The sequence below is a fragment of the Coccinella septempunctata genome, chromosome 2 (genome assembly GCF_907165205.1).
Source record: "Coccinella septempunctata chromosome 2, icCocSept1.1, whole genome shotgun sequence".
In the NCBI taxonomy this organism is placed as follows: domain Eukaryota; kingdom Metazoa; phylum Arthropoda; class Insecta; order Coleoptera; family Coccinellidae; genus Coccinella; species Coccinella septempunctata.
The window spans coordinates 20,625,400-20,648,815 of NC_058190.1; the positions used below are offsets into that span (position 1 = coordinate 20,625,400).

At 36.8% G+C, this 23,416-nt stretch overlaps 1 protein-coding gene across 2 annotated transcripts in view; it reads left to right on the forward strand.

Moving 5' to 3' along the window:
- Positions 1–23,416, forward strand: part of LOC123306460 (nephrin-like) — a 907,827-nt gene that overhangs the window by 434,677 nt on the left and 449,734 nt on the right. For both annotated transcript variants that reach the window (XM_044888477.1, XM_044888478.1), the window contains one exon: positions 9,360–9,572. In XM_044888477.1, the coding sequence (XP_044744412.1) occupies positions 9,360–9,572 (213 nt within the window). The remainder of the gene's footprint in view (positions 1–9,359; positions 9,573–23,416) is intronic.

The following is a 23,416-nucleotide window of genomic DNA, read 5'->3' on the forward strand; positions in this document are numbered from 1 at the left end:
AGCTACTCGATCCGCCCTACTCCTTCCTCAGGCAGAGTTGGTACTTCAAAATCAAATTCGCTTCATGTGGTTCCTAAGAAGCCACTTTCACACTTACACATCTCCAGGCTGAGCCCTGAAACTACAGTTGAAGAGCTCCAGGACTTCTTTGATCAGCGGTTTCCTGTTATCTCATATGAGAAACTAACATCAAGAAAACCCGACATATATTCCTCATTCAGAGTCTGCATTCCCACAGAGTTTTTAGAAGAGGCAATGAATCCCTCCTTTTGGCCAGAAGGAGTAGCTGTAAATAGGTTCTTTATAAAACGTGGCCAGACGATCAACAAGAAACGAACGGTAAGCTTGTTGTTCCTAGATAATCAGTTAGCAGAGATGAAATGTTGAAGATAGTACAAGTAAATGCCCAAGGATTGTCTAATAAAATCCATCAACTTGAAGTTTTCACTCAACAAAAAATCCAGATATCTTAAGTATAGCAGAACACTGGTCTAAACCGGAGGAATTGTCTTGGACTACTGCCTCACAGGCTCTAAGGTTTTCTTTATCTGCGGAGATTTAAACATTAACTATTTTGATTCGCACAGTACGCTAGAATATCTTCTGATAAGCTTTGATCTTGTTGTCACATCTACTGATGCTACTAGAGTGTTTACGAACAAACATGGCGTTACTAGTAGTTCCAAAATTGATTATATCCTTACGAATGCGAATACTGACCTTGTTGACGCCAGGGTGGTGGATACCAATATTGGTGAACACAGGACAATTATTTGACATATGACTGTGACAATAGTACTTCGCCAATTGAAACCACTCCGAGATCATCTCGCGACTTATCAGAGAGTAATCTCGAAAATCTGAGCTTGTTGGCGGAAGGCGCTAAATTTGATACCATCTACGACATCGCCGATGTTGACATAGCTTTTGATGCATTTTTTAGTGTATTAACATCATTACTTGATTCAACATGCCCTGTTAGGCGAATCCGTTCTACCAAAAGCCAACATCCTGGTTGGATCACGAATGAGATTAGACAGGCTAGTGGAGAATTGAAACAACTCCACTGGGTATTTCGAAATCTGAAAACCGAGGAATCGAGAACTCGTTACTTAACAGCTAAAAAGGAATATTCTGCACTCTTAAGGGCTTGTAAATATGATTTGTATGCATCTGCTCTTGATCGATCCACCAATAAAAATAAAACAATTTGGGATTTAGTCAGGGGAGAAATAGGTGGCGTCTCCTCTAATAAAATTGTTCTGAATGTAGACAGCCGGGTTTTTTCTGATCCTGAAGAGGTAGCTGAAACTTTCGGAAGGTACTTCTGAAGCATCGCTGCTTCCAGCATTACCGAACATTTTGGTGTTAAGCGATCTTCTTCATGCACGGTGCAGCCCCTCTCCAACAATAAGTTTTTTTTCTACCAATTGTTGCTGATGAAGTCGTACACATTATTAAAAATCTGAAAAATGTGAAGAGTTGTGGTAAAGATATGATCTCGGTAAAAATCTTGAAGACTATTGCCCCTCAAATATAAGATATTTTGGCACATCTCATCAATGCCTCGGTCACTTCTGGAAGGTTTCCTCTTATTCTGAAGACAGCTAAGATAATTCCAGTTCCCAAAAAGAAAGGCGCATCTGATGATATAGCTAGTTATCGACCAATATCTATATTGAGTTCTCTCTCGAAAGTTATAGAAAAATTAGTGTATCAAAGAATGTTGGGATACTTGAACAAATTTTCAACAATTACGAATTGCCAACACGGATTTCGGGTGGGCAGGTCGACGGAGACTGCGGCGTGTCAGTTTGGGGAGTTCGTTTATGGATGCTTGGATGACAGCGTATGTGTGGCAGGGATGTTTTTCGATCTGTCGCGTTCATTTGACTGCCTTAATATCAACTTTTTACTCGACAAGCTCTATAATATTGGCTTCAGGGGAGTGTTCCTCGACTGGGTGCGCAGTTTTCTGGTTGATCGGCATATTTACGTCAGTGTGAGTCAGCGGGACCTTGAAGAATATCCTTTAGAGATGGGTGTGCCTCAGGGATCTGTATTGGGTCCGCTGTTGTTTTTACTGTTTATTAATGATCTGCCGGATTACATTAGGTCGTATCATATAATTTTTTTCATCGATATTATGATGGTATTTTTTGCCGACGATGTGTCATTCTTGGTGACAGCATCCAATTTGTCAGAGGTCAAGTCGCGATGCGAGATACTGGTTGAATATTTTTCGGACTGGTGTTACAGGAATGGTCTCATACTCAACGTGAATAAAACTGATCTCGTACACTTCCACTTGCGTGACACCAACGACCGGCTCATGCTCGAGCTTCCTCGTGGGAGCCTCAGATTGTGTAAAATTTTTAGGTCTACAAGTTGATAAAAATTTAAACTGGATGAATAATATTGATTATGTTTGTAGGCGTTTGAGTGGTGCATTTTATGCCTTGAAGCGACTTAGAGCATTGCTCCCCCTCGAGTCAATACTGAGTATATACTATTCACTTGTCTACTCTCATTTAAATTATAACACGGTCTTGTGGGGTGCGTCGTCTGGGAGTGGTTCTGTTTTTGTTGCCCAGAAAAGAATAATTCGCCTTATCTTCGGTCTAAAACCCCTGGAGTCCTGTATACCATCTTTTATAAAACATAAAATATTAAGTTTTCCATGTATTTATATTTTAAACTGCCTGATTTACACGAGGAAGAATATTCATTCTCAAAAAAAGTGTTGCCAATTTCATGGATATAATACTAGGCAAAAAGAAACCATTCGCATTCCAGCTCATAGAACGAGAAAATTTGAGTATTCTCCTATGTATAGTGGCATAAAATTCTACAATCATCTGCCTGATAGACTTAAAACGTTGAAGTTTTCGAGCTTCAAGAAAGAAATCAAAAAACTTCTTTCAGAACAGTGCTTTTATAGTAAAAGCGAATATTCAGTTCTAGAGTGATATCACATTAGGTAGTTTTTGATGTTTTTTTTTTCTGTACTGGCATAATTCAACGATATCTTGGGTGTAAACTGTTATCATTTATATATATATATATATATATATATATATATATATATATATATATATATATATATATATATATATATATATATATATATATATATATATATATATATATATATATATATATATATCTCCTCTGAGGATAATTAATTAATGTCTAATGCTATTCATGTTGACTCTTCCTATACATGTACAATGTCTCAAAGGATTCAATAAAATTATTATTATTATTATTATTTCGTTGATCTGAACAGTATAGTCCTTGGTGAATTGATAAACCTTCTAAAACCTAATGAAGCTATTATCATTGAATTTAATAACAAATAATGTCTGATCTAATTGATATCATTTATTTTGATTAGTGTTGTCACACATTCCATATACAACAGTGTTCTGAGAAGTTTCATTGCAAGTTATTCAATGTGTGTTGATTCAGTGATGAAACAGATTTATGTTGAAATTTCCTAATTATCTTCAAACAACAATATTTTTATGTCATATAACAGAATAATGTAGCGAAAAAATTACGGGTGTGAAGGCAGCAACGGTTTCCAGCAACGGTTTTTTCATTTTCGCTTTTACCATACAGATTGTAAAAATACCTGTTGTTCGGGATTTTTTGATATGAATGGGTTATTTAGAACATTATAAACACAGTCTATAGGGTGAAATAATTTGTGCATCGAAAACTACCCACACCAACCCCCCGAAATTTAACTATCTTGATGCACAGTGAAAAAACCCCGTTGCTCGGAGTTTTTCTATGAAAATGGGTTCTTACCCACATACTGAACACGATCTATAGGGTGAAATAATTTGTGCATCAAAAACTACCCCCCTCCAACCCTCTAATGTTGAACTATCTTGATACAGTAAAAAGTGTGAAAAAAAACCGTTGCTCGTAGTTTTTTGATGGAAATGGGTTGTTACCAACATACTAAACACGATCTATAGGGTGAAATAATTTGTGCATCAAAAACTACCCCCCTTCAACCCTCTGAAGTTGAAATATCTTGATACAGTAAAAAGTGTGAAAAAAAAACCGTTGCTCGTAGTTTTTTGATGGAAATGGGTTGTTACCAACATACTAAACACGATCTATAGGGTGAAATAATTTGTGCATCAAAAACTACCCCTCCTTCAACCCTCTGAAGTTGAACTCTATTGATGCAGTAACAAGTGTAAAAAAAAACCGTTGCTCGGTGTTTTTTGATGGAAATGGGTTGTTACCAACATACTAAACACGATCTATAGGGTGAAATAATTTGTGCATCAAAAACTACCCCCGTTCAACCCTCTGAAGTTGAACTATCTTGATACAGTGAAAAGTTTGAAAAAAAAACCGTTGCTCGTAGTTTTTTGATAGAAATGGGTTGTTACCAACATACTAAACACGATTTATAGGGTGAAATAATTTGTGCATCAAAAACTACCCCCCTTCAACCCTCTGAAGTTGAAATATCTTGATACAGTAAAAAGTGTGAAAAAAAACCGTTGCTCGTAGTTTTTTGATGGAAATGGGTTGTTAGCAACATACTAAACACGATCTATAGGGTGAAATAATTTGTGCATCAAAAACTACCCCTCCTTCAACCCTCTGAAGTGGAACTCTATTGATGCAGTAACAAGTGTAAAAAAAAAACCGTTGCTCGGTATTTTTTGATGGAAATGGGTTGTTACCAACATACTAAACACGACCTATAGGGTGAAATAATTTGTGCATCAAAAACTACCCCCCTCCAACCCTCTGAAGTTGAAATATCTTGATACAGTAAAAAGTGTGAAAAAAAAAACCGTTGCTCGTAGTTTTTTGATTAAAATGGGTTGTTACCAACATACTAAACACGATCTATAGGGTGAAATAATTTGTGCATCAAAAACTATCCCTCCTTCAACCCTCTGAAGTTGAACTCTATTGATGCAGTAACAAGTGTAAAAAAAAACCGTTGCTCGGTGTTTTTTGATGGAAATGGGTTGTTACCAACATACTAAACACGATCTATAGGGTGAAATAATTTGTGCATCAAAAACTACCCCCCTTCAACCCTCTGAAGTTGAAATATCTTGATACAGTAAAAAGTGTGAAAAAAAACCGTTGCTCGTAGTTTTTTGATGGAAATGGGTTGTTAGCAACATACTAAACACGATCTATAGGGTGAAATAATTTGTGCATCAAAAACTACCCCTCCTTCAACCCTCTGAAGTTGAACTCTATTGATGCAGTAACAAGTGTAAAAAAAAAACCGTTGCTCGGTGTTTTTTGATGGAAATGGGTTGTTACCAACATACTAAACACGATCTATAGGGTGAAATAATTTGTGCATCAAAAACTACCCCTCCTTCAACCCTCTGAAGTTGAACTCTATTGATGCAGTAACAAGTGTAAAAAAAAACCGTTGCTCGTAGTTTTTTGATGGAAATGGGTTCTTACCAACATACTTAACACGATCTATAGGGTGAAATAATTTGTGCATCAAAAACTACCCCCCTCCAACCCTCTGAAGTTGAACTATCTTGATACAGTGAAAAGTTTGAAAAAAAAACCGTTGCTCGTAGTTTTTTGATGGAAATGGGTTGTTACCAACATACTAAACACGATCTATAGGGTGAAATAATTTGTGCATCAAAAACTACCCCCGTTCAACCCTCTGAAGTTGAACTATCTTGATACAGTGAAAAGTTTGAAAAAAAAAAACCGTTGCTCGTAGTTTTTTGATAGAAATGGGTTGTTACCAACATACTAAACACGATCTATAGGGTGAAATAATTTGTGCATCAAAAACTACCCCCCTTCAACCCTCTGAAGTTGAAATATCTTGATACAGTAAAAAGTGTGAAAAAAAACCGTTGCTCGTAGTTTTTTGATGGAAATGGGTTGTTAGCAACATACTAAACACGATCTATAGGGTGAAATAATTTGTGCATCAAAAACTACCCCTCCTTCAACCCTCTGAAGTTGTACTCTATTGATGCAGTAACAAGTGTAAAAAAAAAAACCGTTGCTCGGTGTTTTTTGATGGAAATGGGTTGTTACCAACATACTAAACACGATCTATAGGGTGAAATAATTTGTGCATCAAAAACTACCCCTCCTTCAACCCTCTGAAGTTGAACTCTATTGATGCAGTAACAAGTGTAAAAAAAAACCGTTGCTCGTAGTTTTTTGATGGAAATGGGTTGTTACCAACATACTAAACACGATCTATAGGGTGAAATAATTTGTGCATCAAAAACTACCCCCCTCCAACCCTCTGAAGTTGAACTATCTTGATACAGTGAAAAGTTTGAAAGAAAAACCGTTGCTCGTAGTTTTTTGATGGAAATGGGTTGTTACCATTATACGAAACACGATCTATAGGGTGAAATAATTTGTGCATCAAAAACTACCCCTCCTTCAACCCTCTGAAGTTGAACTCTATTGATGTGTTTAGTATGTTGGTAACAACCCATTTCCATCAAAAAACTACGAGCAACGGTTTTTCTTTCAAACTTTTCACTGTATCAAGATAGTTCAACATTAAAGGATTGGAGGGGGGTAGTTTTTGATGCACAAATTATTTCACCCTATAGGTCGTGTTTAGTATGTTGGTAACAACCCATTTCCATCAAAAAACACCGAGCAACGGTTTTTTTTTACACTTGTTACTGCATCAATAGAGTACAACTTCAGAGGGTTGAAGGAGGGGTAGTTTTTGATGCACAAATTATTTCACCCTATAGATCGTGTTTCGTATGTTGGTAACAACCCATTTCCATCAAAAAACTACGAGCAAAGGTTTTTTTTTTCAAACTTTTCACTGTATCAAGATAGTTCAACTTCAGAGGGTTGGAGGGGGGTAGTTTTTGATGCACAAATTATTTCACCCTATAGGTCGTGTTTAGTATGTTGGTAACAACCCATTTCCATCAAAAAACACCGAGCAACGGTTTTTTTTTACACTTGTTACTGCATCAATAGAGTACAACTTCAGAGGGTTGAAGGAGGGGTAGTTTTTGATGCACAAATTATTTCACCCTATAGATCGTGTTTCGTATGTTGGTAACAACCCATTTCCATCAAAAAACTACGAGCAACGGTTTTTTTTTTTCAAACTTTTCACTGTATCAAGATAGTTCAACTTCAGAGGGTTGGAGGGGGGTAGTTTTTGATGCACAAATTATTTCACCCTATAGATCGTGTTTAGTATGTTGGTAACAACCCATTTCCATCAAAAAACTACGAGCAACGGTTTTTTTTCACACTTTTTACTGTATCAAGATAGTTCAACATTAGAGGATTGGAGGGGGGTAGTTTTTGATGCACAAATTATTTCACCCTATAGATCGTGTTTAGTATGTTGGTAACAACCCATTTCCATCAAAAAACTACGAGCAACGGTTTTTTTTCACACTTTTTACTGTATCAATAGAGTTCAACTTCAGAGGGTTGAAGGGGGGTAGTTTTTGATGCACAAATTATTTCACCCTATAGATCGTGTTTAGTATGTTGGTAACAACCCATTTCCATCAAAAAACTACGAGCAACGGTTTTTTTTCACACTTTTTACTGTATCAAGATAGTTCAACATTAGAGGATTGAAGGGGGGTAGTTTTTGATGCACAAATTATTTCACCCTATAGGTCGTGTTTAGTATGTTGGTAACAACCCATTTCCATCAAAAAACACCGAGCAACGGTTTTTTTTTTACACTTGTTACTGCATCAATAGAGTACAACTTCAGAGGGTTGAAGGAGGGGTAGTTTTTGATGCACAAATTATTTCACCCTATAGATCGTGTTTCGTATGTTGGTAACAACCCATTTCCATCAAAAAACTACGAGCAACGGTTTTTTTTTTCAAACTTTTCACTGTATCAAGATAGTTCAACTTCAGAGGGTTGGAGGGGGGTAGTTTTTGATGCACAAATTATTTCACCCTATAGATCGTGTTTAGTATGTTGGTAACAACCCATTTCCATCAAAAAACTACGAGCAACGGTTTTTTTTTTCAAACTTTTCACTGTATCAAGATAGTTCAACTTCAGAGGGTTGGAGGGGGGTAGTTTTTGATGCACAAATTATTTCACCCTATAGATCGTGTTTAGTATGTTGGTAACAACCCATTTCCATCAAAAAACACCGAGCAACGGTTTTTTTTTACACTTGTTACTGCATCAATAGAGTTCAACTTCAGAGGGTTGAAGGAGGGGTAGTTTTTGATGCACAAATTATTTCACCCTATAGATCGTGTTTAGTATGTTGGTAACAACCCATTTCCATCAAAAAACTACGAGCAACGGTTTTTTTTTCAAACTTTTCACTGTATCAAGATAGTTCAACTTCAGAGGGTTGGAGGGGGGTAGTTTTTGATGCACAAATTATTCCACCCTATAGATCGTGTTTAGTATGTTGGTAACAACCCATTTCCATCAAAAAACACCGAGCAACGGTTTTTTTTTACACTTGTTACTGCATCAATAGAGTTCAACTTCAGAGGGTTGAAGGAGGGGTAGTTTTTGATGCACAAATTATTTCACCCTATAGATCGTGTTTAGTATGTTGGTAACAACCCATTTCCATCAAAAAACTACGAGCAACGGTTTTTTTCACACTTTTTACTGTATCAAGATATTTCAACTTCAGAGGGTTGAAGGGGGGTAGTTTTTGATGCACAAATTATTTCACCCTATAGATCGTGTTTAGTATGTTGGTAACAACCCATTTCCATCAAAAAACTACGAGCAACGGTTTTTTTTCACACTTTTTACTGTATCAAGATATTTCAACTTCAGAGGGTTGAAGGGGGGTAGTTTTTGATGCACAAATTATTTCACCCTATAGATCGTGTTTAGTATGTTGGTAACAACCCATTTCCATCAAAAAACTACGAGCAACGGTTTTTTTTCACACTTTTTACTGTATCAAGATAGTTCAACATTAGAGGGTTGGAGGGGGTAGTTTTTGATGCACAAATTATTTCACCCTATAGATCGTGTTCAGTATGTGGGTAAGAACCCATTTTCATAGAAAAACTCCGAGCAACGGAGTTTTTTCACTGTGCATCAAGATAGTTAAATTTCGGGGGGTTGGTGGGGGTAGTTTTCGATGCACAAATTATTTCACCCTATAGACTGCGTTTATAATGTTCTAAATAACCCATTCATATCAAAAAATCCCGAACAACAGGTATTTTTACAATCTGTATGGTAAAAGCGAAAATGAAAAAACCGTTGCTGGAAACCGTTGCTGCCTTCACACCCGTGAAAAAATTATGTTTCAAAGCAGCTTCACTTCCTTCTGATCGTAATAGTTCTGTGCGGTGCTAAATCAGTTTTTTGTTTTCAGCTAAACCACCACCTATTGTAACTTGGTCGAGAAATGAAGTTGTCGTTAGTAACCAAAGTTTCGTAATGCCATCAGGGGGATCCGCATATGTTAGAAGCGAACTTAGGATAACTGGACTTGGAAGAAGAGACGTCCATTCTGAACTAACTTGTAGAGCTTCGAACAATAATAAAACTCCACCCCTTGCTGCCACACTGCACGTCGACATGAATTGTGAGTATTTTTTAATACCGAGTTTAATACGCGTTTTTTCTATTGATGTCGGAACTAATCCTTTTTATGTTTTCAGTTCAAAATTGTTATTTCTTGTTGCTTAGGATCACTTGGAATTGTTTTTTCTTAACTGATCATGAAAGATTCTTTCAAGTATTCCATTGATAAACTTCGATCATTAGGCCCTGCAAAATAGGCCAAAACAATAATGTTATTATTCTCCTTCAATTCGTCTTATTTGGAAAAGCGAATAAAATTCCTCACCTTCCCATGATACTGGCGACAAGTTGAACTGAATAATATCTGGAGACATGATTCGATAATAAGTAAAAAAAAAGTCCCCAAGCTCGTTTGATTAGGTACCTACAGCAAACGATGATTTTCCATTTTGACATAAAAAAATTTGAAACGTAACAGTGCAACCTGACCACCGCTCAGCTCAATTTCAGTAGCGACGGCTAGCTGCATATCCTACCTATAAACACAAATATTCAAGTACATCTAAAAGTTTCAGACGAGACATCAGTTTTCTCGAAAACGGTTGACAAAAATTATTTGGAACATTTGCAAGAAAAAATGATACCGCAGAAACTGCAGAGAAAGTTTGTTAAAAAACGAAGAGAATCCAGAAGGAAGTACCTTATCCTATATGGATCCCGAATGTAAAAAAGCAGTAAAATGACTAAAGAATGCTCTTTTAAACTCAATACCTCAGAAGGTCTAGTAGGAATTTAAAAACAAAGGACTCTTTCTCGACGTAATTTGAAAAAATCCTAGGGATTTGGCCGGACTAACTGTCACAATTTTCCTCGAATTCTATTATAAAGCATGAATGGGATGAAATGAATGCTAATGATGGAAAAAAGTCAAACATGAAGACAACCCCGTTTCTGGTAAGAACAGAACATCTCTCCTATCACAAAGAGAACTCAACATCTTAGGCACTGAAACACTTCAATATCTTCTTATTAAAAGAAAATGGAGAGGAGCAATATTCATACCCATTTATAAATCCAGCCATTCTAAAGTAGAACCGACAAGTTACCTCCCAATTTCTCCCACATGCGCGATGTGCAAGGTTATTCTTCTTCTTCTTACTAAAACACACTGCCAATGTGATCTGAGTCCTAGATCCTGGGTCCTGGGGCATCAACAGTCTTGGAGTACTACTCCCAGATCAGCTTAACTGGATATCAATCTGTCTATCAAAGGCGACTTTGGTCTTCAACTAATGTTGCAATGCTGCAATCTACAGGCGAAAGGAAAACGGGACAAAGGCGGGTACAAGCAACACAGGTTAACACCTGTGCATAAGATAGCGATGGACAGCATCTACCATGCTTCTACGCTACTACTAATAGCCATAAAGAATTTTGGCAATCAGAATGGAATTCATGTAATCTCTTTAATAAAGATTTGATTACTGATCCTTCAAAAAAAGTTCCTGGCTTTGATCTTCCAAGAAAAATTTGGTGTACACTAAATCGACTGAGGACTGGCTATGGTCGGTGTAATAGCATGCTCTTTAGGTGGAATGCTGTTGATAGTCCAAGATGTGAGTGTGGTGCAGAAGAAGAAACTATAGACCACTTGGTGAAGAGTTGTAGAATATATCATTTTCAGGGTGGTTTCGAAGGTATCCATTCGGTGACCGATTCTTTTTTGAGATGGGTTACAAATTTCAAAATTATTTAATGAGTAATATAAAATTCAATACACCCCTCTCGTTTTTTTCTTTCTTTTTTGTTTTCAGATTATTCTTCGTCAACCATCATAGTAGATAGATTGGAAGGAAGTTTTTGGATTTTGTCATATGAAGAAGATGTCCTTCAATATAATAATTTCAGCTTATTCTTTACACAAAAACATCATCATTACACTTACACGGGCAAACGGAGAGTTTTTTCTGAGGTTTTTATCTCTGTTTTTTTTTCATGTATCATACGAAGATATGTATGGTACCCCGTTGACATTTTTCCTCTGCTTACACTGAGATCTGGAACGAGGAACAGGTGTTTAGGATCTGTCTCTTGTTGCCATTTCTTTACACCCGCTTCATTGTTTTTTAGATTGTAAAAGTTTGTAACACTCTTTTTCAAAAGAATATATATATATATATATATATATATATATATATACTACAGCATCAAGAAACGTCACGGACGTTTGATTTTCGAGAACCAGGGATTAGAAATAAATGTGCTGTCTTTAATGTAGTCGCCATAGATACGTCCCTTCAGAGCACAGAAAATGAAAAACTGGTCGATCCAGTTGATTTGAAGTTCTAAACGGAAACATGGACACAATGCTCTGGGTTCAGCTGATATGTTGGGAGGGCCATCTTGATACCTTCTCTGGTTAGCTAAATTATCAGCTATGTCATTACCATGTATGTATAAGTGGCTAGGTACTACCCGAAGGAACCTAAGCACTATCCCAGCAGTCTTGGCTCTGTAAAAAAGTTTGCATGTTCTGACTGTTATACATTCCGTATTAGAATCGAAGCTGCCAGCTTTAAGGGATTTCAAATCGCTGAGGTGTTTCACAGGATCAATGCTTTTGCGATCTTACGCTGCAGCACAACCTCTACAGCACTACCCTTACGTTTCCGCAGTATGGACCAATGGTCCGAAAGGCGAAATCTTAACTGAAGGTGTAGGACAGAATCCTCCATATCCCACAGAGTCCGGGGATCTTGATAACGAGGCATCTGTAAAAAGAACACGATGATGAGTGAACTTTTTCGACACTAGAGCGGAGAACCCATGAGGATTAAAAACTCAGTACTTTGGTAGGCCCGAGTTCTGACTTGGAGTGGGATGTCATAGAGTGAGATGTTCCACATAGCTCTATCAAGTATTTTCTATACGAGAGTTCAGAAAAAGCCTGGAAAAGAAGGAATGGTTGTACACACAGATGTTCCAGATCCCCGTGATGACCAACAATTCTGAGGACTGGGCGTTTTTTTATCCTGTGAACATTGGACACATACTTGTATGCCAACCACCTGAGTCTATGGAAGAGAGGTTGTTGTGCTGCCTCGTATAGAATCGCAGGAGATATGGAAATAAGTGGATTAGTACTACTCCTCATCATCATCATCTCAATTTGAGGTTCACCTTCACATTTGATTGCCTTAGGTAGAAAATTAATATAAATTATGATCAATAAAGGACCAACAATACTGCCCTGAGGGACTCCTAAAATTGTTTCAATTTCATCCGAAACAAAGATTTCACCATTAGCCTCCAAGACCACCCTTTGCCTCCTGGACTTCAAATAGCTTTATATGAGTTTGAGTTGATTATCTCTTATACCACAATTATCAAGTGCCTCCAAAAGTTTCTGATGATCAACACAGTCGTAAGCCTTTGAAAGGTCCAAAAACAGAGCCATAGGAATCTGTCCCTGCTCCAATGCAAGAACAATCTCATTTATGAGCTTAAAAATGGCTTTTTCAATATTCTCAACAAAACCATGTTGATACTACGAGATAAAATTGAATTTGGGAAAAAATTTCGACATTCTGTTACTTAAAATCTTTTCAAAAACTTTGGAAAATGAAGAAAGGATGCTTATGGGCCTATACTGGTTGAGGTCATTTATGCTCCTTTTTTTATGTAGGGGTTTGACTATAACAATCTTCAGTTTATCCGGAAAAACACTACCTTCTTCGAAAGAACAATTGATTATAAAAGTTAATGGCTCAATAATATAATCTATGGATAATTTAATCACTTTTATCGGTATCTCATCGTGGCCCCATGATGTATTGTTTTTCAATGATTTTACTACTTGTACAACTCCGTCCTGTGTATTATCAAACTTAAGAAAAGATTCATCAAGTTTGCTCTGAGAATTCGTAATGATAGATCTGGTCAAAACTTCAGTTAATTCAACTGGAATATCTGCAAACAATTTATTGAACTTTATTCTTGGTCAGAGAATTAATTATGTTTCACGAAGCCTTGGATTTATTTTCAGAATTGATAATGATCTCGTTGAAATATTCTGTATACGTTGTGGTATATCTCTTTTTAGTGGACCTATAAACATCCTTGAATTCTGGTTTACAGAATGGTATCACATAAAATTTGTCTAGGGTGTCTCTCAGTTTTTTAATTTCATGACTTTGTCTGAAAAGATCTGGAGAAAGTAGTCGAGTAGCAACTTTAGGAAAACACAACTGAAAAATTTTCGAAAAACGTTGGTGGAAAATATTCCAAAGTAGACTAGGATCAAATGAGCTGCAGTAAATATCATCCCATGCCACCAGTGACAGTTCCCGTAAAAACATCTCAATTGATTTGACATTTATAATTCTTTTCATTACAAATTTGTTCTTCATTTTATCGCCGCAATTCAAGGTAGAGATAAACTTCAATCCCGAATGATCTGAAATATGGTACTTAACTACATTAGAGTACCACCTCTAAGGGAGGTAAACATATTGTCTAAACAAGAGCCAGACACAGGACGTGTTGGCTCAAAATTGAAAATTTTTACATTGAAATTCTCTAATCAAAACAGAAATTTTCTAGCATCAGAAGAAGAAGAAGACAGAATATCAAGGTTAAAATCTCCTACCAGAATATAATCAGATGTTTTCGACAGGCAACGCTCAAAAATGACTCTTAGGCATTCAAGAAACTGTACAACATCAGCTAATGGCGGAGTATTAGACCTATAAATACAAATAATTGGTATTTTACACTTTTACATATACAAATGGGCAGCAGATCATTCAATAATATTAGAAATAGTCCGTAAATTATTCAATATATTATACAATTCAGTCTTTCCTTGCAGTAAATCCAGCGCCTTCGGATAGCACCCTGTATTGGCATATTCTGATCAACAGATTTATTACCATGGTGTACCATATTTAGTGATCCCTCGAATAGAGTACCTGGTTTTGACCTTGCCAGGAAAATATGGTGTATTCTGAATCTTATAAGAACAGCACAATAGTATGCTTTCCGATGGAATTCAAATGAGAGTCCAAGTTGTGAATGCGGTGAACCAGAAGAAACCATAAATCATCTGGTTAATCATTGTTCAATTTATGAATTTCAGGATGGTTTTAGGGTAGACATGCAGCCTTATATCATTTTAATCGGGTTGTGGATTTTGGGTCAATCCGAAATATAGAACTAAATTTCAGTATTTCACGTTTCTTGCTTCCGTTTTTTTTTTATTCCAGATGACATTTTCCGGTAACTTGGAGAAAAATTTTGTTTGTCTTCGAGGAAAGGATTAATTTTGCAGTGCACGATGCCCTTTAATATGTAATGTTTCAGCATATTTTGTAAACAGTTTCATCTCTTATGATCCACTTCACGGGTATGAGGGACTTTTTCTATTCCCTACTTTTCAGAAATTGGTCTTCGTCTGATGAAAGAGTCTGATATGGTCTCCGAAACGTTTCTATACATAATTATAATTTCAAAGTTCATTTTTTCAGTTAATTGTCAGGCAGAAAAAGTTTCTACTTGATTTGCTACTAACAAATTAGTGCAAGAATTCACTCAGGAGCAAATCGGTTATTTGTTTCAGAGATTGGGAGTGAAAACCCCAAAAAGTTTCAGAAAATGCAGAATCCTTCTAGATTGAATTTCAATCGATATCCAAAAACTATTAACTCTCATCTACTGAATGACACTAAAAAAGCTATTTATGTAACAAGTACATAAATTAGGTCTTTATGGACAAGTCCATAAAGTCTAATTATGTACGAGTTGCATACAAAGCTTTATGTTCGACTGCAATGCAGAAATTTTACTTCCTTAATTTTATGACAAACGTCATAATAATCCAAAAAGTTCATAGTGCTGGAGAAGAAAGCGTAGAACATTTAGCTGTAAGCGCCAAAGAATCTCTCTTACCCGCTAAACCTAAAAGTGCTTATGAAAATATGTATGCGGCCTATAACAAGTGGTGTAAAACGAAGAAAATTGTGAAATCGACAGAAGAATGTATTCTCGCTTACTTCAATAGTGAATTGAAAGCTCAGAAAAGTTCTCCGCTATGGACTACATAGATGAATTGGAAAGTTCTAAAATAAGTGTTGCTACCATAATATTGGGCCAGGAAGTAGCTGATGCTAGCATCAAGAGTATTACAGATCGAAAACTGTGCTTCCACTTCGAGCTCGACATCCTCAGGCATGCATTTTTACAATAACAAAGAATGTGTTTTCAATATTCATTACCACACTAATTCTCAGAATAGTAAATCATAATTTTGTTTTTAGGTCGAAGTTCAATTATTCTTCTTCCTTGAATCAAGTGTTGTTTGCATCTTTTATATTTACTTGACAGAATGATAGTGACAGTTGGGTCCAATAAAGTGGTGTCCAATTAAGTAGTCAATTATGGACACTAATCAAATTCATAAATAAGGTGTTTATGATTCAGTCGAACCTAAAGATACTTTATGTTCCTGGATACTATTCCGGATTGAGTCGGAGATGTATTATTTTCACCTCACTTTCCTCCGCCGACTGACTATCTTTCCTATGAGGTACTTTTTCTTCCCGATCCTTCTCTCCACGCTATGGGTGGTTCCAAGATGCTCCAAGACAAAAATCATTGGAGGATTCTTTTTTGCTTAGTTGAAAAAATTTCAACCTTCTCAAACACAGCTTGACTTTTTAAAACCAATTTCATCTCATGGTCTCAGGACTTATAAGCTTATACGGAATAAATAGGTAGCAAAACACAGACGCTGTTGTTCCGAATAAACTTATCGGCCTATGTTCGATCGAGTTTCTCTTCATCTCCAGACTTCGCGACTAACATTAATTAACTCCTCGTGAACTTAATACCCTCCTGTCTCATATTTGCTTGAGGAAATGCTCACGTAGTGGTCGTATGCAACATTGTAAAACCGAACGATAACTTGTCCGAATTATACCAAATATTTCATAATTCCATATTCCGATATTTTACAATGGAACAAATCTGATCTATAGAGCGCATCTTACTCATATTATTTCGGCTGTTAGAAAGAGGTTGCAAGTTAGAATTCTGACATGCGTAGCATATCATTCCAACTTGCAAGTGAGAATTCTAAGTGGTATCAGAAATTTCGGAGAAAATAGTGAATAGAGAAAGTGAATCTTTCTACATCAAGAATCTTTTTTTGAAATATAGGGTGGTCCATATCGTAACCAAAAAATTTTCACCACGTATTGTACATCAAAAATAAGCCATCAAGATAAGTCATATAAAAATATGTCGAGAAATATTTCTTCTCCGAGATACGGCGTGTTAAAATTATAGAAAAAAAAAAGTTTGTCATTAATAACTTTCACACTGCTTGAAATATGTTTATGAAATTTGATACATAGGTTCTGAGCGTCAAGAAGCCATTTTTGCATAATATCATTTCTTTTCTTTTCTACCAGTGGCGTCCGTACTGCAGCGAGACTAAATATTTTCAGATAAAAAAATGATACGCTACTAGTTTTTCTGACAATAAAAATTACTATTCAAATCCTTATTTACTTTGCAGCAAATTCAGTCTCTTGACTTTTTGATGTACGAGGCACCGTTTCCGGAAAAAAAAATAAAACACATTCTCATGCATGAAGAAATCGCCAAAATTTGATATAGCAATAAAAAGCTTGCTACGGTCTTATCATTATTATGTACTTACCATATCAAATTTTGGCGATTTCTTCGTGCATGAGAATGTGTTTAATTTTTTTAACCGCAAACGGTGCCTCGTACAGCTAAAAGTCAAGAAAACGAATTTGCTCCAAATTGAATAAGGATTCAAATAGTTATTTTTATTGTCGGATAAACCAGTGGCGTATCATTTTTTTTTCTGTTATTCAGTCTCGCTGCAGTACGGACGCCACTGGTGGAATAAAAAAGAAATGATATTATGCAAAAATTGCTTCTTGACGCTCAAAACTTATGTCTCAAATTCCATAAAAATATTTCAAGCAATGTGAAAGTTATCAATGAAAAACATTTTTTTTCTATAATTTCAACACCCCGTATCTCGGAGAGGAAACATTTCTCGACATATGTTTATATGACAAACTACGGCTTATTTTTTGTGTAGAATACATGGTTTAAATTTCTTGGTTACGATCTGGACCACCCTGTATATGTACACGTCGAAGACTTACCCTGTATACAGTTACACAGAATTTGAGTCCTTCATTATAAAAATAGAGATATATTTTCATAGCAGTTATTTTTATATGAATCTTCATTCATCCAATAATATTCAAACTATATTTACCTATAACGTTTCAAGTTGACAATAAGGGGATAAAGCACATTATCTACACTAATATTATAGAAAGGTGGACCTGGGACCGCATTTTTACGGGACTGATCGAGGCCTACGAATTTCCACCGTACTTTGTATATGGGAGAACGAAAGATTCCAAGTAAGGCTGTAGCCTTTATTTTACTATCCTCCACGCCATTTCGCCACCATATTGGAAAAAGTGATCACAGTAGAAACAATTCTTCCTGGAAGCTGGTGGGTACAGCTATAACTAATTATATATTTATTGGAAGATCAAAAACTGGTTCGATTCAAGTTTCCGTTTGATTTCCGTTAAACTCAATTTCTTTTATTTTTCAATTGTCTACCTTTACACCACTATTTAAACTTATATTCCGAAATAATCACAAGAATTTAGAAAAGATATAAAGATTTTTTGTTTCGAGAAGATAAAATACAACATAGGAAAGAGCTTTATTCCCGAACGGGTAAAGCTTGAAATAGAGTAGGTATAAAAGACGAGGTAATCTATGTCAACTAATCAGCCAGAGAAGTTAAATACAATCGAGGATGGATACCAACATCAGAAAAAAATCCGATGGCGTGTCGCCTCAGCTTCAATAATCTGCCATAGAATATTTGTGTTGAATGAAAGGCCTTTCGGGTTTCGGGACCCTTTCTGATCAATAACCTGAGTTATTCTCCAATTTGTCTGTTTCTGTTGAGTTTTGCATGGAGCTTGCGAAGTTCATTAACAGAGTGTTTTCAGCGTTTAGCTGCCAAATACTGATTAACATTTTTCAGTCTCGTTTCTTCATTCATTCTTCTTCATCATACATATATTTCGTCCTCATGTCCTGAAGTGACCCTTCCACCTGCAAACGAGTAAGGAAGACTCGTCACCTCGATTGGAAGACTTAAATAAAGACATTAGAGATCGCTATCCGTGAAGCAACATAATTGAAGGGGCTGATTAATTTATTTCTTTAGGGACTCGGTATCAGAGCTGTCACAAAACAATGAGCTTAGTGCATTTGAAGTCTTTTTGTGTGCGAGCACATCTAAACGCAGTGCTCAGTAAATCCAAAGGTTTAGAATATGCCCGTATGCACCGTCGCGTACTGAACTATATTAAGTCTAAATCTCGTTTATTTGGCAGCATTAAACTGATTTAAGATTTATCTGACAATATTGAAGGTTCAGGACCAATTTCATAATGGATATTATATCCATGACATAAATGGCGTTAAGGAAAGAAACTCGCCGATTTATATCAACGACGCATCTTAATTTCAGCTAAAATGGAGTGTCTATGTGTTGTGTGGTTTCTTTAACCTCCTTCCTTAACTTCATAGACAAAGCAAATGTCGAGTGACGGCTCGTGCCCTGAGGTGTGGGTCGGCCAGACCCAGAATATATAGGTAAATACCCTGGAATAAAATTAATATCAATTTTTTCAACCAACTGGAAATGAAAACGCGGACTCCCACCATAATCTTTGTTTTCCTAAAATTGATGATTGATATATTTTTTGTCAATTGAGTTTTTAATGATAAGTTGTATGGGGTTGCGGCTAAGAGGGGTTGAAGAAAAATATTCAATTTTATTTCCCCAAAATAAGTCCAATCAGAAATCAAAGAGGTAAATTTTCTATTGAAGATGATGACCGATCGGGAAGGCCAGTTTCTGTGTCAGTCCCCGAAAATATCGATACAGTTCATGACATGATTTTATCAGGCCGTCGAATTGGGCTAGAACGGATATCTGAGGCACCGAATATTTCATACGAACGCGTTCATCATATTGTTCACGTCAATTTGGACATGAGAAAAGTTGCTGCAACATGGATACCCAAATGTTTGAATATTGACCAAAAGTGTGCAAGGGTAGAAGCATCGCGTTCGATCTGTGCTCGATTTGAAAACGATGTAGACTTCTTAAACGGAATTGTTACTATGGATGAGACTTGGGTACATTTCTACGATCCAGAAACAAAGTAACAATCGATGGAATGGCGACACTCTGGTTGTCCAACACCTAAAGCTATGTCCTAATTGGTAAATTTCATCATCTTTACCGCGAGCTGAGAACTCAAGAAGATTTGTTTTTTCTTTACACGAAAATGCCAACTTCAACATTTGACTACATTTGCAAGGAAATTGAGCGAGAGTGCCCTCATGAAGTTACTAATTTTGAAATACCGAAATGAAATTTTGTTCGTCTTCAGTTACGCATTAATTTCCCAACTCACTTCTAAAATTTCAATCCAATGAGCATAGTTTCTGTAGAAAATTTCTTGAAAGGTATTGAACCTTTTTCATGCAAACACATCACACTGATGATGATGCCTTATTTATCCAAATTGGAATATTTTGACAAAAACGAATATATATCATATTTAGCTTGTTTGTATATTCAAATATAATAACAACAATATTTATGAAAGGTTTCAAGGATCACTATTTAGCTACAAGAAGAATAGGATATCATTTCATCTGCGATGAGGTTTTCGATTTTGCTCCTCAACCTCAATTTTTGGACACCTTCCATTCCCTTGAAGTATAAAGCCAACGATTTTAAGAAAAGGGTTTCCTTATCGACAGCAGTTGTGTCTTCATATTTTATCTTGAAAGCAGCACTTCATTAATTAGATTTTCCACAAAGTCCATCCTGTCCAACGTTCGAAAGCGCGATCAAAAACAACCTTGCTTGTTCTGGAGCGTATTGAATGCTAGAAGTCGGTAACCAATTCGGTCACAATCCTTCATACGTATAGGTTTGTATCTAGGCGTTGAGGCGATGTACCGACGCGATATCGAAACAAACAACTGCGAGCGTCCTCCTCCATCGCGCGAGCTAATTTGGTGCTGTATTAGGACATCCAGCTTTATTTGTTCACGTTTGATTTTTTCATCGCGCGATCCAACTACCAACGGCATCGCCCGATCGCGCGATCCTTTGCCAATAAGGACATAGAGTAAGAAGTTTTGTGTCCAAAAATCTGCTGGAAAAGTTCTTGCTCTAGCTCTTAGGGATTGCCATGGAGTAATCATGATGGATTTTTTGGGTAAGGGTAGAACAATAACCGCAGATTACTATTCTACATTACTGACCACTCAACGGAAAAAAATTAAAGGGAAAAGACGCGGAAAGCTATCCAAACGTGTTTTGTTTTTGCTGGACAACGCCCCTGCACACAAATCTCATGTTGCCATGCAAAAATTTCGTGATTCAGGGTCTGAATTACTAGAATACCCCCCTTATTCACAAGATTTGAGATCATCCGATTATGATCTCTATCCTCAACTGAAAAAAGTTTAAGAGTTTGTGAATTTTCTTCCAACGAGGAGGTAATAACAGCTTTGGAGGTCTGGCATAGCAAGAAGAAGATCTAGCGACGTTGCAGGTTTGCTGTGATGAATGTATCCAATTAAGAGGAGAATATGTTGAGTAATAAAATATTGAAACATTGAAATATTGTTTGGTTCTATAGTAGGCTAAGAATTTTTCAATATATTCTCGTATTGGTTGAGAAACTATTAATTGACAGGGAAAAAAGGTAATTGAAAATCAATTGGTGGGTTGCGGCTTCTTCATTTTGAGTCTTTTTTTTTGGTGTAGCAGGGGGAAGACGAACCACCCTCTCCTGAGGGGAAACAAGTGTGGGGATTCTCACTCTCCTGAGCTCGAGACCCACTAAAAACCCTTAACTGCTTCTTGAATATTGGTTCCGGGCATTTGCCTATAAACCGTTCATCTCTTAGACGGTTTTCTTCTCACACAATATCGTACTGGGATTTATGTGTTTATCCTCTATTGGATAACACTTTATTGGATTGTTCAATAAGTTTCTGTTCTTATTTTGATCTCTATAATTGATCTCTTGGTCTCCTTCGGTAAATTCGCATTCGCCTTTTGTCTTCCTCTGGGTCGTAGTCCACTAGTCTCCTGAGTTCTCGATTCGGATGGTTTTTCGCTGTTTCGAATAATTTCTCGGCTTTTCTGTTCATGAATTCCGTTATGGTTTCCAGTCGATTTCTTCGCCATCAATTACTAGATTCGTTGTGGGTCGTAGTCTTCTCTTCTGTAGTAATACTGCTTGGCTCTTTTGTCCATTGAGCATGATTTTCCACTTTATGCACCAGTCATTTGTTTCATCAATCGTGTCTTGTAGAACTCGATGTATTACTTCTGGGTTGCTGTGTCGAGTTGCTATGCCTGTGTCGTCAGCATATAACGTTAGCATGGTTCTGGGATTCTTCGGAATATCGTGAATGTATATGTTGTAGAGAAGTGGCCCAAGTACTGACCCATGGGGTACTTCAGCCTCTATACATCTTGTTGTGGAGCATTCTCCTTCTACTTTCAAGTAAAATCTTCTTTGTTTGAGATAATTCCGGATTAACTTGCATATTTTGATGGAATATCCAGCACATCTCATCTTATATAATAATCCTTCATGCCATACTCTGTCGAATGCTCTGGCTTGAGTTTTTTTTTTTTTTTTGAGTAGCAGGGGGAAAATCTGCAAGGCAGACGAACACACCCTCTCCTGAGGGGAATCCGTGTGGGGATTCTCACTCTCTTGAGCTCGAGACCCACTAAAAACCCCTAACTGCTTCTTCATAGGTTCCGGGAATTTTGCCTATTAACCAGTTGACTCGTATGGTTTCTGGACTCTCACACGATCATAGTCGTGTTGATAGTTGATTAATATTGAAGAAATATTAATTTCATTCCAGTTTTATGCCCCAACCTGTAGATATAGTGTGATTTTCTTTATACAACCTCGGTGTATAGAAGTTTCGTTTTCAATGCGATATATAACACTTTTTCAGTATTAGACGCTGAAGTGAGTAGACGTGTTTCGTGATCTCTCGAGTACATGACAAAGGAATTTGATTGAATACTGATTATTCGTGTCAGTTTTGTTGTTTTGTATACAGTCCAGATCAAAAGATCGTTGGTTGTGCAAATCACATCAGGTGAGACTTTTTCTATATAATAATTGGTGATTTTCGTTCTTTCCTCTCTCATTGATATTTACCACCTTTCTAAAAAAAAAACTAAAAACGTTAAGGCATGTCAGAGACCTCAGATAATGTGGGTTCCTACATGGAAGCTTCCGAAGAAGTCGATGACTTCAGCGAGAATGAGGCTGAAGGACAGACTTCTTTACGAGAGTATAACGAGCTGATGAAAACTTAAATCGCGAAACTGAATGAAACAGTTCGCCAATTGATTGAGAACTCCGCCTAGCGAAAAAAGAAATAATTAAACTTTCAGCGCCGAAACCCCCTACATTTGCTGAAATTGCGAGTTCGGCAACGAGAAATAATGTCACTTCAGACATCAAGAGAAATCAAGCAACGCTGACATCGAACAAGACGAAGAAGCCGATACCTCTCTACATGGTTAAAACCCAGAAAAAGGAAATATTTGAAGTGAAGCGACTCTACAATCTCTGTATTCTGGTTGAACATAAAAAGAGGCCTGAAAGTCCAACCCAGTGCTTTGGGTGCCAATGGTACGGACATTCAAAAAACTAATGCTTCTTCATGTGGAGATGCGTGAAGTGCTCAGGAAGCCATAGCAGC